Source organism: Drosophila ficusphila, unplaced genomic scaffold, assembly GCF_018152265.1.
Source record: "Drosophila ficusphila isolate 14025-0441.05 unplaced genomic scaffold, ASM1815226v1 contig_286, whole genome shotgun sequence".
Taxonomy (NCBI): Eukaryota; Metazoa; Arthropoda; class Insecta; order Diptera; family Drosophilidae; genus Drosophila; species Drosophila ficusphila.
This window is the reverse complement of record NW_025064189.1, coordinates 790,993-808,884: the sequence shown is the minus strand read 5'-3', so window position 1 is coordinate 808,884 and position 17,892 is coordinate 790,993. Positions and strand designations below refer to the sequence as shown.

Here is a 17,892-nt window from a genome sequence, read left to right as displayed (position 1 = left end):
AATTTGATAAGCGAAAGAAAGAAAGATTTCGGCGTGTAAATTGCTTTTTGGATTCCAGTTTTTCCTCGGCTTTTTCTTCTTTTTTTTTGGTTTGGGTGGCGTGGGCTAAAGTGCTCAAATCGCTGGCGGGCCAAAGATTTCTGTTTCCAGCCTCTTTGATTTCGCTCGATTTCAATTGTGCCAGTGCAAAAGTTTTCTTAATTACGTTCAGCCATAATTTTTTTCGGGTATTTTCGGGTTGCTTTTCTTTTTGTTTCCTTGTCGAGTGCAGAGAACTTTCGCTTAACCCTACGGTGTCCCGCACAATTTATTGGCACAACTTCGAAAAAGTTTTCCACATTTTTGGTTTTTTATATTCCTCTTGGTTTTTGCTTTTGTTCTAGGCCAACACCTTTAACATGTTTTTGGCAGCCCCGCATAAAACAAAAAAGAGTGCGAAAGTTTCCCACTCCATCGTTGCCCCTCTCGCTCACTCCCCTTCTCCATCTCTTTCCCACCCGGTTTGCATGACGCGTTGAATAGTTTTCGCAGTTTTTTGTTTGTTCATGTGCCAGGTGCAAGGTAATGGGTTAATTAGCCCTGCGCCCCGACCACCAAGGGTTAATTAAGTGGCATGAAATTCGGGAGAAAAAATCCCTGCCAAAATTGATTATAACAACAAAGAAAATTAAAACAGTAAAATCAACCAAATTGAAAATGGGTCACGGAAGATGAAAGTTGGTTTCTGACGGTTGAATTTAGGGATCAAAAGTAACTTTGATTTGGGTTATGCTAAAAGGTTGCTTCACATAGATCATGAAGAGATATCCTATATTTGAGGTTCAAAGTCAAGTCAGATAATTAAATGAGGCAAGATTTGATTTAAATAGAAAGATCATATCATTCATTTCTGTATCACTTTGGTATATTTAGAGTACCATAAAAATAGAAAATAATTTAAAAGAAATAAAATACCGACAACAGAACACAGTTTTCTTATGAAGTTTGTTTCAAGTGGTGCACCCTCTGGGACAATATTTATCTAAGGGTGACTTTCGATCGATCGATTGATACATCAAGTGGATGGCCTCCCCCAAGATTCAATTACTCCACGTACAATAACTCAATTCAAGACACAGAATCCCAGAAGATGACTCAGTCTCACACACTCGAAGAGTTTCTTGGAAAATATCAGAGTAACCCCAAACTTGAAAAATATCATCCCTTAAAGTCTGGAGACCCCATCCTTATATTTACTTTATAAAGCTTACAAATTCGTGCAAAAAATATTTTCGGGGGAGCCACAGAATGCATTAGATATGTTAGAAAAGAAGGAAAAACATAAAACCGAAACACAAAGGAACTAACAAGCGGTTCCACCTACTCCTCCCAACTTGCAAACTCTTTTAAGTGATTTCAACCCGGAAATGCCCATAAATCGATTGGATCTTGAGAGAGTGGGGAGTAGGATAGGTTGTCTGTGGGTTTCCCTACACAGAAAAAATTCATGTTATCAAAAAGTCATCTTTCATAGTTACACACATTTATAAAGCTTAACATAAAATTTACCTATCAATTTTTTGCAACACTTAAATAAAAAAAATGTTTTTTTTTTATAAGTATACTATATATTTCATAGATCTCTGTCAAAGCTTAACTTTTAAGGGACGAGACACATGCAGTTGCTTTTTTCTCAGTGTTTCGGTTTCTTCGTCTGCGGATGCATCAGACTTTATGGGCTAAATGAATGAATTGAAATGGGTGTGGACGAGTGTGTGTGGCTTGTATCGACTTGTGGCACAATTGTCTGGATTTGCTCCCCCAACCCGCCTTGGGTAACCGCCCCCGTACGTGGGGTGCAATGCAAATAAAAGTTCATTACAAGCTCAGGCCAAGGCGCTTAAAAAAACTGTTGTACCCGAGGCTTTTGTTATATTCCCCGGCCTGTCCCACTTTGTGTTGTGTATTCTGCCTCTTTTATGGTCAATGGCCCCGTTCTGGCGCTTCGAATTGTGGGTGGGAAACGGAGAAGTCGCCTGGCCGGAAATGCCACATCCGTGTACAAGTCCATAAAGTCAATAAGGAAAAAAAAAGGAAGAAAAAGCGGTTAAGCCAAAGGAAATTTTGAAAAGCCAAAGGGGAAATAAATTAAGAATAAGCAATGATTTTCCAACTTCTGTTTCCTCACATTTATGATATGGATGTCCGGTTGAGAGTCCTCGGTTAAAGCCCTTCGATCGTTAAATCTTTGAAAATAATATGACTTTTATGGACGACAGCTATTGGCTGAATATATACGACATAAGTTTACGACATGGGATTCGAGAGATTATAAAACCAGCATTAGCCATAAAATCTGTCGGAGTTTTATCTATGACAACTGCTGAAAGAACAACGACGCGTATTAATTGAAAATGTCACCGATCCGAGGCAATTATCGTAAATTATGCACACGCGCCCGAATCCAAATATTATTATTATTTTTATTACGTGCGTAGGCAAAACAAAAACCAAGAAATCCAAGTCACCCTCTAAAATTTGATGTCGTCTTCTTCAGGGTGAGTTGTGCATAATGAAAAGTCAACAAATGTGAATCAGAAAAGGGAAGTTGGCAGAAGTATAAAATAGGGCTACAACGTGTTCCATTGTTTCAGCGGTGGTTGCTCGACTTCCTCCGAATCTTTGAAGTTGACTTGCGGAAATTGAAAACTTAATTGGCAGAGCTGTCATGTTGCCATGTTTCGTTCTAATTAAATAAAAGGCAGAAAACAAAAAAGAGGACTTTCATTTAAAGAAATGAGTTTCCCAACCGATACTCTATATTTAAAAAAATAGAAAGTATTTCCAGGAGCTTTGTGTAGTCATAGTATACAAATAATCTCCTTTTTCACAAAAAAATAATATATCCCAATTTTAATAATCTTCCATTAAACCAACGAGTATTTTCCTGGATCTATTCCTGAAAATATATGTACATATCTCCCACTAAAACCTTCATGGGTGACTCATGAGCAGACATAACAAATAAATCCCCTCAGAAAATCAGAGCCAGCCAAATCCCGTAAATCGCAAATTTTCTATGCATTTTACCCGTTTGCAGAGTCAGATGTGGAGAAAAGGAACCAATTCAACCCCAGACGGGAGAATATATATGAAATGGAACCATAAAAAATGCAACAGACCATAATAATTTCAACGTTTATTTTTTTCGAACATTTTCTGCTTTTGTCGCAATCTTCCACAAGTTTCCACGGCATCTACCCCCCTTTGGCCCATCGAATTCAGGGTCTGACTATGCAAAAATGCAGCAGCCAAAAAGCACATAAAATTATTATGTGACGAGGAACGTGGGGAGTGAAAATCGGGGGCTGTGGGGAGGATGTGGAGGGACAATGCTCAAAGGCATTTCGGACTCGACCAAAAATCAGACTCAGCATGTGCGCATAAAGCTCAAATAAACTCAAGTTGTTGACAAAGGGGTTAAAGGCCATAATTGTGGCTGTCGGCAAAGGGGGGTTTATATGAAAATGGGGTGGCCTAACCCTTCTCCAGGGGGAACCTCCCGAACGTGCCGGTCGGAGAGTGGAATTTTCATTGGATGTGTAAACAAAACCAGCGGGAGAAAATGAACCAGATGAGCTGGTCGGAAAAGCATTCCACAAAGTTATACTAACAAGGCATGTCATTTTCTTGGAATTTTATTTAAAATTTGAAAATTATAAAAACATTTTTAAACAAAAACTTAATCAATTTAAATAAATTCTAAATAATGTTTTCAACATTTCATACTACAAACACAGCATTGAAAAATATTTATGTAAAAATAATTATTAATAATCAATAATCAATAACTGAATACAATAGTTTGAAAATTCTCCAAATTTTTGTTTTTTCACTTTCTTTTATCTTTTTTTTTATTCGCCTCATCCTTTTCCCTATGCTTCGGCTTCCTTTCTCATCTCAACGAAGAGATTTCTTTACAAAGCTAATAAAATGCATTATCAAACTTTTGCAGAAGTTCTTTGAAAAGCAACTCCATAAAATCAAATTTATGTGTTACCTTCATTGTCGTACACCCATTTATATACCTTACCTTCGCCTTAAAGCTTCTTCTTCGCTCATTTCCCATATCGTTTTTACTCCCTCAACTGCAGGGGGACAAAACCTTCGGTCGCACTTTAAATAAGCATTAAATTGATACAGCAGAAAGTTGTTTCCGTCTCTATCCCCTTTCTCTCGCCATCTCTTTCTACGGAGACGCACTCCAGACACATTCTAATCGCTTTATAACTTCTAACGCAGTTTATCAGAATCCCACCGCAGCTCACAACCCCTCATCCCTTAATTCCACCACCCCCAAACACATCCCACCCAAAGCATTAAAAAGGCTCAAAGGCAAAAGTTATTGTCACGCACTAAAGTCGCATTCATGTGGAGTTGTGTGGTGCACCGAGAAAAAAAAATTGGTAAAAGCTTTAGATTTGTGGTACCAATAAGCTTTTCCTTAATATCAATATCTAATCAGCACAATATGAGCTGTAGATTCAAAATATACAATCGCAATCAGTTGCGGCAATCTAGTCGGTGCAAAAATAAAAGTAATCATTTTGTAACATTTTTGGAATAATCCAATTTGCATTACGCAAAATGATTCAATGTTTTGTACTGGTTTTTTTTTTAAAGTAAACAAGTTACCAAAAGCTTATGGCTTTTTTTCAGTGCTATTCTTTTATGGAAATGGCTGAAAAGGGGATATTCAGAACCCAACCCAATGAGCCAATCTCCATGCAAAAGCTCCCTGGGTGAAGCCTTCCTGCTCGCACTTTCTCTAGGGTTTTGTTGGATGTCTCTAGTGGGTTTTTGCTTTTCCTTTGCCTTTTTCTTTCGCACTTTATTTTCTTTTCACTTTTTGGAAACTACGTCTGCAAACAAGGCGGAAATTATTGTCGGTTGCGACTTGCAGTTTTTTTTAGCTTTTCTTTTTCAAAGCAATCCGTTTTTTTGCAATGTCAAATTGTTATTGTGTCTGCGCAATACTTTTATTTTTGCTTTTACTGTGATTGCATTGGTTATGAATGGAAACAAGTAAAGTACCCTAAAATGTCTGAATTAGTCCAATGAGTAATTCTCTGTATATATTGCACAGCAATATTGCTATCTTTATAGCCCTATTTTAGCAATAACAACAGAATCAAAGTGAATCCCAAATGAGTCAGTCCAAAACACACCCCTTCCGATAAGATAAGCTTGTACTGAACAATATTATCTGAAGTGTCAATCCAGTGAATTGGAAATGTGTATAAATTGGTCGTATCTGCGCATTGGAAAGCAGTTCGAATTCAATAAGCAACGAGAGCAGTTCTCCAAAGGAATACTTCAGTTTCAAAAGGATATAAAGGATTAAAAAAGTACCAACAAAATGTCGCCGCCACACCACGAAGATCGTCTCTTTGGAATCCACTTCGGATTGAACCTGGGTGGTCATGGACACCATCACCACCATCACCACCCACCGCCGCCGCCACCGGTGCACCACCACCACCACCATGGACCTCCGCACCACCACGGACCTCCGCCGCACCACCACCATCACTATGGACCTCCTCCGCCGCCCCACTTTGATCATCATCACCACCACGGAGGCCACTTTGATCATCATCATGGTCCGCCGCACGGACACCATCATCATCACTGGTAGTCCAGGAAAAATGATTGGAAAAAGTCAGTCTTCGAAGGACTTCTTTACTAGTGGAACGTGAATTTATATATAAGAATTTAATTTATTACGTCAGCGTGGAACAAAAATAACTCAAAAACCTTAAAAGGCTGATTACAGCACCAAAAACAAAATAAAATAAAAAAACTATCAAACAAAAAAAGTAAAATATATTGTTTTATACAAAAAACTATTTACACATTTTTTACTTGAAGTGGGTAAGGTTAAAGCTCTAGTTCACCTTTAATTGTATTAAGTATGTACATGATCAATTAATAAATTTCAGTACATGAACGAAAACAGCAATTACTTGACAAGAAACTACTTATAAAAGTTGAAAATAGCATTTAATCTTATCTTTATAGACATAACTGACACGTTAAAATTACGTACGACGTGCAAAGCCAATTGAGTCAAGAATATTTCTAAAAAAAAAAAGTATAACTAAAGAAATTCTAAACCAATAAGAAGATTAATTCGAACCACAAACACAAAGCCAGACCACCCACAAAACAATTTGCTAAGCCGATAAACACAAATGAAATTAAATATAATTTCAGTGCGATTTAGTTTCGCTTCGTGTGGGTCAACAAACAAACTGTTTGGCCAATTACAAAACCATTTCAAAGTGTTTTTATTTTATTTTTTCTGCGGTTGTCACAAAACGCTAATTAGACAGCAGCTACCATATAGAGTGGTTCCCTCCACAAACCCCTATACATTTGTCTGTGGGTTACGGCCTGTCATAAAATGTAAAATGCTGCCCCCGGCGTGGGTCGTATGGGTATATGGGTATCGACACCTGGAAAATATTGGTAATTAAAATTTGCCAGTTGTCGGCCAGTAAACCCAAAAAAAACCGCTTCCATTTTGGCCTGTCTAATAATGTTGTAAAACATGTTGCCATTAAGTAAAGCGACAGACGCCAAAACGCCCCAAAGGCAAAAGCTAAAAAAAAACAGGAAAAACAAGGAAAATGATTAAGTGGTAGGGAAATACCCTATATTTCATTTGGCAACATGCCAAAAATATATGTAGCAAAAGGTAAATTTGTGCAGCTTAACTTTCAAAGTTTTTTTTAGTAAGAAATTACTATTAAGCTTTATTGTAAAGCAATATAAAATATTTAATCAAAAATCAAACCTTTTTTTTATAGTATATACCTCTTATCCAATCTTAATATACCTTGAACTATTCTATATATATACCATCGCTATTCCACTGACAAGTTGCGCTAATGGAATTGGTAGCCGCTCGTGACACTCGAGCACTCTCTTCAGGTTTTCGGACCAAGACTGTCAATTAAATATGAAAATTATTCGTAGTCAGCCGCCGATCAACGAATTTTTGACAATTTCATGGGACAGTTCGACAATTGACAGTCGGGGGATTGGAGTGCCCCTCCCCCTTTAAGATTGAGTAGATGACAATTAACGTCTCAATTTATAAATGTCGCTTCTGGAAAATCCATTCCTCAAGCCGAGTTGCTTGCTTTTAATTAAAAAACTTAAATTATGCCTGTGGCCTGTCTTGATCCATGTTTCAACCGCAAATGGAGCCGCTCGGCAACTTCGACTGAGGCTCTGCGTATATCTTAATTGTTATTTGTATTTAATTATATGGCAAGCAGGGACCAAGTTTGCCACGAAGGCTGAAAATGTTGGAAAAACAACAGCAAGCGGGTGAGGAAAATATCAAGTCGAAGTTTCTTCGCCTTTTTTTCCATAATTAAAATGTTTACTTTGCATAGTTGGCCAAGTGTTGACTCTACGGGTAAGAAGGTGAGCGTCGGGAGGTGAAAGATGAGAGAAAACAATGGGCAAAGAGGCTGGGTATCCGTCAGATACTATCTATGATTATGCAAGAGCGCGCGAAATAATGCATGACACGATGAAAGTGAAAAATCCGTGAGACTATTGAGTAACTGCATGAATTTCACTTGAGATTTTTTTCAATCTGTAGTTGACAGTGGTTTTAAATATCTGCAATATTTCTTAACTGAACACCTGCCTTATTTCATGCCAAACACTATAAATAAACTATTAGGACAGAAAACCTGCTGCATTTCTCCATCAACGAAGTTACTAATTTCCCAATTTCCTCTTCTTTCAGGTATGTACTCAAGGCGTTTCCACACCATAAACTAGAGTTATGAGTTGAGTAAGTAAGTTCAGGCACTGATCACCAATTCGACCTGATGGTCCATTAATGAGTTTACCCAACTAACCAACTGAAGTACAAGCCAATAACATAGAACCAGAAAACGAGACTGCCATAGACCGCAATCAAATCGGGAGAATAAACCCATTACCGTACTCACTGAACATCGTGTAGAAATGGGTGGACTAATCATAAGCCCATTCACATAACAATCAATGGCAATTTCTGGAATTCAGTTCGCAGGATTACTTCGAAATAATTTAATAAACCCATGAAAAATCAAAAATACGATAAGTACGCAGGGACAACGGGGTTATCCTCCTCCACCCACGCGGGGCAATAAAAATTCCCCAGCGCAGACTCTCATTAAATAAACATACTCGGGCTGGGAGACAAAGGCCTGGCCAAATCGAGTACGCATTCCGGAAAACTAGTACCAAACTGAGGCCGCGTAATGTCGCTTGTTAGTACTAATGATGGGCTGGACCCCTGTTCCCATGCGATCTCCTCGTAACCTCTTATATTCCGCGCCGGCGGGAAAACGCAAAAATAAATTTGTACATCTGCGATAGAAGCCGCGATATGGAAGCCATGGCCGAGACCTCGGAAGGCCAAGAAAGAGCATTGCCCATTTCGCCTGCTTGTCATAAATTGCCATGGAGCGCCAACAACAAGTTTCCTTTGACTTCGAGCGTTCTAGGCTTTTTTTTCATTCTCAGGGATGGCAACGTGATTTACACACAGTAGTAGTAAATAGCCCTAATAAAAATAATTAAAAATGGTTTTAAGCACTCATAAAACTGTTTTACAAAGGGATAAAGTTATCAAGTACAATGCACTACCTTCTAAAAATTAGAATTAAAATAACAAGAAGTTTTCAGCCATTCTTAAAAGATATGTTAGTTAAAAACCAATTTAAAAATATAAAATAATTTAAATGGGTCATTTTAATATACATTAATTAAATTGAGTTTGTCTGATTCTTTTTCTGTCTGCATTGGATTTTGGATAGTTTTTGTACGATCAAAACAAAGTTTCCCATTTGATTACCGAGCAAGCAAATCTCTCTTTGAATTCTAGTAATGTTTTTCCTAGTTTCCGATTCGTGAGTTTCCTGCAACTCATCTCTAATCCGAAGTCAAGACACCCAGGACCGGCCAAAAAGCGAGTCGGCCACAGTCCATTGGATCCCGACGGTCGCGTCCAGGCTGTAAAAATTAATAGCCAACATAATAAGCGGCATTTTATGACAAGCGTGCACCTCAGCACACACACACACAAACACGCTCTTCGGGACACGGGGCCACGCCCCCTGGCCAAGCGCCCCCCATTTTTTTCTCGTAGTTGAGGCTTTTGGGGAAAAACATTTCTCATAGACTCACACGGCAGAAGTCATTAGGTGAGGGATCAGTTGGCCACGCTTCTCCATCGCAGTCACTTTGAAAATTACGCAAATTGAAAGTTACATCGTTACGGAGCCGGCAAATGGGGAAAAATCGGGAGGAAAACTCCGCAACTCCCCCTCAAACTAGCCGACAAGTTATGGGCTTCATATTGGCGCTACAAGATTTCGTTTTATGATAATTACACGCAGCGTTCAGATTTGTTTTTATACGATTTTGTCTAAGAAAATTGAAAAACTTTTTCCTCCGCTCGGCTTTAGTTGTGAGTCGGGAAAATAGATGGTCGATTATGCAAGAGTTGATATGGGAAGTTTATTTATATAAACAAGCTAATGGATTTTGTGGCTTTTAATTGGAGGAGAGGAATTTGTGGATGATAAAGTGTTCATAACTCTTGACTTCACGCTGGTAAAGCTGAAGTCATAAATGGGAAAAACTGACCGCTTTGGGCCAACTCTTTTTTATGAGAGTTACAAATGGTAATGCAACAAAACCAAGCCAAAATTAACAGCCTCTTAGATATCTGCTCCTTTAATTACTACATGTCATAAACAGAACAGAACCTGCCTTGGGATCCAAATCGTCAACCCAAAGACTGAAAAAAAAGAACAGAAACAACCCATTCTACTTAAAGATCTAACCATAAAACTTTACAGAACTTGGCTGGAAATCGTTAGCAGTCAAAGACTGAGTTTTAATGCCTCACTTCTGACCGAACAAAAGCACACAAAATAAACTTATACAAACACATAAAAAACTAATCACAAAGTTGCCAAGTTAAATTTTAAATCGAGTTTCGAGCTAACTTTTGATTCTTTTTATACGGTTTGAGTCACAATAAAATTGATTGAGTGATAACTTCAAATGGTAATGGCCAAAAGCTAATGCACGATGTTAATTTGTTTTGAATGAAGAGGGAAACTAAAAGGGAAATATATTTAACCTACGCAAGCCATTTGGTTAATAAATCTTTCAACGTTTCCAAACCGAAGACGAATTACCCAAAATGAGATTTGTCAAAGTCGCCCCATAGCCCGAAGAAATATCTTCTGGCATATAAAATGCAAATTAGCTACAAAATGGCTTATCTCTTGGCTCCGCTCCCCTGCCATCTATTATTCAGTTTTCCCCCCTTCCATCACTTCACAGTTTCTTATCTCCCTCGAAATGCATTTTCTTGCACTCGCTCTTTATTTATTTTTTCCATATTTTTTCGGTCTGTGGTCTGCATTTTTATTACTTGTCAAAATACAATAAAATTTATGGCAAGTTGGCAATATTTTTAACGCCAAATGCACGGCATTGGGAGCTGAAGAGGGCAAAGGGTAGGAAAACTGCAGAGGGCGAAAAAAAAAACTGCAAAGAAATCCCCCATAAATCATGCGAGTGGAGTCTGGCCAAAAACAAAGGAAACTCTGCGAAAAAAGGGGGAAAACCGTAAAACGCAAATGCGGCGCAGAAAAGTCATAAAAATAAAATTAGCCGAAATGGAAGGCACTTTGGAGCAGAGGGGGATAAATGCAGCACTTATATTAATATACCCACACATCAATGTTTTTATCGGAAAAGAATATGAGATGATAATTACCATTAACAAATTGTACAGCTCCTGGGGCTGTTGGATTAATTTTTTTATGATTTAAAAAAGTTTACATAGTTAATTTTACTTTGAGCCAAGCTTATAAAATGTACATAAATTTTTTCCGAGAAAGCTCGATGCACTTTCATCAAGAAAATCTTATAAATTATAAGTAACAATTTGGAAAATAATTCATTGGCATATAACAACTCCCAGATCCATTATTGCGCACCCTCTGAATTTCCTTGAGAGCCCTGTGGAAAATAATTAATGCCTAAACACTTTTCTTCGCGCTTACCTGCGGCTCATGATTTTCGCATATTTCTCAAGAGGTTGAAATACTCGCCTCGTTTTCCCTTCGCTCAGACCCGCTAATAATGTGAAAAATAAGAAAATGAAAGGCATTTTTGTCTAATGAATTTCCACGTGCCATCACCTCCCATTTTCAGCCTTTTCCAACTCGAATTCTCCCTGTATTTTGCTCTGTGGTACGTGCCTGTGTGAAAAGCGCATTTAAATGCGGTTGAGGCAAATTAGTTAATAAATCACACGTGGAAAATTGATGAGTTGCCATTTCCCTCTTTCGCTTGTGGGGGTGGGCTGGGCATTTCATTTGATTGTTTGCCATTTGTTTGGAAAATTATTTTCCTCTTTCTGTTCGGTTACGAGGAAGAGGAACTCCCTAGGGATTCCGTCTTTAATTAAGGGGAGCTGAGTTACTCAATTGAATACGAAATTCAGATTATGATTTCGAGCACGAAATCAAAAGGGCAATAAACCAGCAGACAATTGACGAAAATTAGTGATTGAAGGAAGCCAAGAAATCTTGCCAAGCTAACTGAAAAGTTCACGGAATAAAGCCATACCTTTAAGTTTCGAAAAAAAAACCCAAATGAACTCATTGGCATTGTGCGAGCTGTGTTCCCAATATCTCATTGTCATGTAGCTCAAATCGCTCCAACAGTCAACAAACTACAACAACCGACAATCAGCAACTACAACAACCAACAACTACGACCTATTGGAAACAACACAAACAACACTTTGCATGTGTAGCCGTGGTTCCACAAACAAAGAACACTGCCACACAAACAACAAGAGCGACCAACAAACAAACAGCCAAAAAAAAGTCAGGGGGAGTCGAAGAAAACCAAACCAAGCCAAACAAGTAGAACTTGTCTAGGCCTAAGTCCAGAGGCGTATATCTTAGAAAAAGGGATCGAATTCGAAGGGAGAAATAATATAAGAAATTTTAAATTATGTAGTGACAATGTTTCCCTGAACTTGTTTTATGAATAATTTTAATTTAAGCTAGCAATTGAGGAACTTACTTTTTCGTAAGTTAATAAATTATAAGCACACACCTTAAATCACAAAATGTATATTGTTTTGAACCTTGGGTATTACCCAAAATTACTATATAGTTCTTAAAATATTTATTTATCCCCGCCTCTGAATATTTCTTGCACGGCTAACAAATGTTTCCCTCGAGATTTCTTTGTATCGGTTTATAGAAATAAGGAGACTCCAACTTTGGCTTTGCCTCCAGGCCATTTAAATGACTTTTCTTTGGCTCTATTTGCCGGTTCGGTTTCGCTTAGCCTTATTTTATTTTTTTATTTTTTTTTTGTTTTGCACTGTGCTCTTTTCTGGCCCAAGTCTGATGTCTAAAGTCAAGATCACAAACGTGATTTGTTGTTGCCGTGGCTTTAACTTTTTTCTCATTTTGGCAAATGTTCCAAAGACTGTGGAAGATCGTGATCTTTAAACTAAGCAACTCCGTGGCTCTAAGGCTTTGTCTTTGCATTGTTTTCTTGGCCAGTTTTTTTGTTTTCTATTTTTTAGTGCTGTTGCTGACTCGATCAGTCGTCACTTTGGTACAAAAAAAAAAAAAAACAGTGGAGGAGACTTCCTTTGAACACAACTTCGATGTTGCTTGTGGTTTGTTTTGGTGTTGCTCGATTTATGTTTGTTCATTTATTTTGACAAAGCCTTTGGCTCTTTTTCGAGCCAAACAAAATTGTGTGGGTGTCCCTATGACCGTCTCTTTTTACCCAGCCTATAGCCCTCTCTTTTTATCTGTTTGAGCGGCGCCGCCCCGGCCAAAGATTTGTGTGTTTATGTAAAAGGAAAAATCCCCAAGACCCCTCTCCCCCTGGTTTATCCAGCCCCAGTACACTCTGATTGATGTGGGGCACATTAATCAAGCCATTGAAGCGGCCGTCTGTTTGAAGTTGGTCCGATTTTTGATCAAGCGATCTTGTGCCACTCATATCATCCCCCCGCTGCCCCAAAATATATATATACTCGTCGTACATATAGTATGACCGGCTCTCTATTTAGCAATGGTCGGTAATCGAAGCGATCGCCAAGTGATTTTGGTTTCGTTTACTGATCGCACGCTCGTTTCATTTTCGTTTGTTTTTGGCCACGTTAATGGGCAATTTGTTTTCAATTAATTGGCTTGTTGTGTTAACTGCCTACTGATTACTCAAGTGCTGCCTCTGGGGCTTCCGTTAAATCGGAATGTTCAATCTCACCAATCTCGGATCTCTTTCGTTTTCACTTGTACTTTTTCTCAGCTTGCCGATCATAAATTTTCTTTGAATGAGATGAAATCGTTGCTGTCCATTAATAAAGATCAAAGAAACAGCGAAGAACAGTGGGATGAGTTATTACAAATAAATATTCTAAGCAGTCAATGTTTCTGCAAAATAATAAATTTGATTCCAATTCAAAGTTCTTATCCAAATAAGTAACCGACGACTCCTAGTTCCATTTAAATAGTTAATATACATATATTAAAAAATCATTTAAAATAAAGTTTACAGCACATTGACTCCCACTGTATTCTAATGAATGGCAGACAAGTGATGACACAACCTCCGTTCATTCATCCATCTATCCATCCGACTATTTCGCTATCTTAACCAGACCATGCAAAATTCGCTTTATGCCGCATTAACAAATGAGAGCACAAATTTGAAAAGGTGGGGATGGGAGGAGCGGAGTTAGTCCGGCCTGCCCTTTTTGATATGCCGCCATCGTCTCAGCTTTTCTTAGAAATTGTTTAGGGGCAAATGAGGAAATACTTGCTGCGAGCCGAACACAGAACTCATCCGTGGAACTCAGAACATTCGGAATGGAAATGATCGCGGACAGCTCTGGAAACCGAAAGATGAAGATGAATGGCAGATGGTCTGTGATGTGTCTTTGAAGTTGGAGTGCTTTTTGTTCATTAGCTTATTGCCACTAATTTGGTCTCGGGGCACAATTTGCATATAGCTCCAAGAAGTCTTAATTGTTCGTTTGAAGTTGCGTGAAGTAGATTGAAGAAGATCAGTTCTGACTAGACATGAACTATCAAATGAACAAAAGGTTTATATAGTCGACTTCGGCTGTGCTTCCAATTAAGTCTATAATTATTAAAAATAAAGATTCTAAGATTTAGTAAGAACTTTCTAATTAAAAAGCGTTCCACAAAAGGAAATTAATTATACCCCTTTAAAGATATTTCTAGAAAAATGCAGCTCACGTTTAATATTTTATTTAAATACTCATATTAATAACCAACAGTTATTCTTCTTAAGCTTGAACAAATACTTAGCCTTAATTTAATGGGATTGTTTACAGATTTTCATATTTTTTCTGTTTGCATCCCACTCACCTACATTTGCAATCCCAACTTAACCTTATGACCACATTTTGCCTATTCTCCGTACCTTCACAAAGATAATATCATATTTCCAAGTCGCACAACCCTAAAACATACACACACCTTTTTTAAGCGGTTTGGCATCTTAGAAATTTAGTTACACCCGAGTATAACCAACCTAGAAAAGTGTCTAAGTAACTCATACAGTTAACCACTTTAAGGTGTTCGTTTACATCTTTTTTGTTGTTCTTCTTGTTGACTTTTTTTTTTTGTTGGTTTCTTGGTTTTTCGTTCTTTTGGTGCCCCTCGCACTTTTTCCCACCCCCCTCAAATGCCTTGGGGCTGGGAAAGTGTGAAAAGACATAAGAAAGGCCGCGCGCTTAAGCAAAATCTATACGTAAAAGCCAACTTTTTGCACTATAAAAAAACCTCTTTTACATGACATGACACAATTTGCCGGCACTGTCGCCTTGCTATTGTTGTTGCTTAAGTCACTATCGTTGTTGTTGTTGTTGTTGTTGGTCGGCCACTTCGACATGTTTGTCTGAGGTTCACTTCAGGTAAACCAAGAGCAGTGCAACTCCGCTGCTCTCGGAGTTCACTGAGGTTAACGATTATGATATATTGCAATCTTTAAATGAAATTATTTGTTCAGAACTTACCACTCTTGTAATATTTCATTGCATTTTTTAAGGATTGGCAAAATCAAATTTTAAATTAAGGTAGCCGATTTAGTTTTATTTAATTTTTTTAACGATTTTCAAATAATAAATAATAATATTCACGAAAAAGCTTTTGTAATATAGGAACAAGAAAGACTTTTTATATTTTCAAAGTTTAAGATGACTTATTTGATTGAGTGATAAACCTTTTTTTGACAGTGCACTTTGCTTGCGATACTCTGCTTATTTTCTGCTGCTGCTCTCGTGATATTTTGCCGGGTTTACCTTTACCTCAAGTCTGTTTGCTCCGAAAACCCGCTCCCCTTTATCTTCATCGCTTTGTTTATCGCGTGTGAAAATTATTTTGCACTCTTAGTTTTACCGAAAACTTTTCGGCACACATAAAAATGTTTAAGTTTTTGACAAGAGCGAGAGAAGATTTGCCGAGGAAGCTGCATTCGAAATTGTTTATTCGAAGCGTGCTCTTTGCTTCTATGATATTTCCTGCTTTTCCATTAAAGAAGAGAAAATAGTTTATTTTATCTGCCGGTTAAATGTTTTAATTAAAAGTGAGTGGATTTGGCGGCCAAATTTTGGTGTGTTTGGTTGGAAATGATTTCTAATGAAAACAACAGAGGACAAAGCTTTTGTTTTGATTAATTACAAACAACAATTTAAAGAGTTTAATTTTTTATTTTTTATTTTGACTTTAAACTGAATTGTATAATATTTTTTGCAATACACCCTCTTTATAGCTTTTTCTTCTGTCGTTCAAAAATTAATGCCACGTTTGTGGTGTAAAAAACATTTGTATAATGAAAGTCAAATAGAGAAAAATACAAACATAAAGAAAATCAAACACATAAAAAGTTTGAGCAAATATGTTGCAGCTATTAAGGGGTTATATACCTTTTTGAGCGAAAAAAAATGAGGGAACTTTGGATTTTTTTTTCAGGTGTGTAGCAATTTTTTTATGATACTGAGGTTATTATTTATTGATAGTACATGTTTTTATAGACACAACAAACGTTTGTTCTTAAAAAAATATAAATAACTTTCGAAGTTATGGCAATTCTCTCATAACCCTTTTTTTGTTATAGCGGCTTGCGGTGACCACGATGGAAGTCCAGCGGGTCAACTAAAATCAATAAACCAAAAAATTTTTATTAGTTTAGTATTATTTCTAGTTCGTCATTGAATTACTTCAAGAATATTTGTTTTTTTCTGCATACAGTAACAATTTTTTCAAAAAATTGAATTTTTGAACTCTAAAAATTTTATTAAAAATTTCTTATCTGCAAAATCGAAATTGCCGCAGAAAAACTGATTCAATGGCGAACTCGGCACAATCATTACGAATGTTTTAAAAAAAAATTGAAGAAGATCGATCAAATAGTTCTTGTGCAATCGCGGTCACAGCAAAGGCACTTTTGGAAAAAAACGACTTTGAGATAATCGCAATCAAAGTTTTACGTTGCGTTACAAAGAGTGACGAACCGCGCCTCAAAACGCTGTTTTCCTATCGAACTATTATTCGGATCTCTTCAAAAATTTGGGAAAATGTTCTCTAGGGGATATACTTTAGGATTCAGCTAAAAAAAATTTTTCGTTTTTTTAAAAAAAAAAAGGTATATAACCCCTTAAGTAAATAAAGTTCAGAAGTGTATTGTGATTTAATCAAAGTTTATTAATAAATTAAGTACGAAAATTGAGCAATAGCAGCGGAATGCATTCGATTGGCTGTTAATTAACATATCGGCAAAGTTCAATTAATTGGCAATCAATCATTTTTAATGAAACAACAACAGCAACAAGTTGGAGACTTGTTAGCGAGGAGACCACGAAGAATCGGGCGACATTATCGACTCGCGGCGATCTTGAACTCTGTGAGGAAAAGGCTGGAAAAAATAGAGGAGAAATAGAAAAATGGAAAACGTGCCTGGGGAGTAAAGCAGAAGTAAAAAAAAGAAGAAGTAGTAATGCTGCAATTCTATTGAGCATAGAACAGCAACAGCAAAACGTGCCACACGATTGACAAGCGGTTTTGGCCAGGCCCGGCGACTGTAAGCCCCCCATCCCACCGCTGGTTTTAGCCAACTTTTCCAGGCTTCTGGCAGAGTGGCCTGCAGCTGCAACTCCAATGGCAAGAGCTGCCAGCAAACCTGGCCAACGAGCGGCTCAGTTGCGGGTGCCACTGCATTTGGCATTAACACCCCCACGCCCCTGTCCAAAAGCGTCCCATCATGGCCAAGATCCAGCGAGTCAGGGAGCCAGGGAGCCAGGGACGCCTCGCAAAACTGTGACTTCTCCAAAGGCAAAATGTGTTTTCGGGCCCGGGTGGCGGAATTTGTGGGAACAGTTTAAAAAGTCGCCGGAAAAAAGTTGTGGGAAAGGCATAGTTAGTTGCGGAACTGCCAAAGGTAGCAGGTAAAAGGTATTCGGTAATGGGAATAAACTTTAATCAAAGTTGAGCAAAACTAATTATTTCTTGACATATCAAAATGATACTGTCAGCTGGGAAGCATTGAGTTCAAAAAAATCAAGGAGCCTTTTAAATAACAAAAAACTTTTAGAAGAATACATTATACCATTAGGAAACGCAAAAGACTCGTGTGCTAAATATATGACTTTAAAATATTATTCAACAAATCATTAAAAATATTCATAATTAAAATATTAAAGAAATAACCATTAAATTACGAAACAAATCACCACTTATAATAACTTCCTCAAAGTCA

The 17,892-nt window shown here is 37.6% G+C and overlaps 2 protein-coding genes and 1 long non-coding RNA gene across 5 annotated transcripts in view; all 3 read left to right on the top strand.

The window, feature by feature from the left end:
- The window catches only part of LOC108086905 (frizzled), a 93,375-nt gene that overhangs the window by 46,560 nt on the left and 28,923 nt on the right, over positions 1-17,892 (top strand). The window lies entirely within an intron of this gene.
- Positions 5,308-5,888, top strand: LOC108086907 (histidine-rich glycoprotein). Its single transcript, XM_017183980.2, has one exon. The coding sequence runs from the start codon at positions 5,399-5,401 to the stop codon at positions 5,675-5,677; it is 279 nt and encodes a 92-aa protein (XP_017039469.1). The 5' UTR covers positions 5,308-5,398; the 3' UTR covers positions 5,678-5,888.
- Positions 7,383-9,558, top strand: LOC108086909. 2 transcript variants are annotated; one of them, XR_001771149.2, is made up of 2 exons: positions 7,383-7,476; positions 7,808-9,558. It is a non-coding gene; the product is annotated as an uncharacterized LOC108086909 (long non-coding RNA). The 2 variants fall into 2 exon arrangements; XR_001771150.2 differs by having other exon boundaries at positions 7,384-7,468.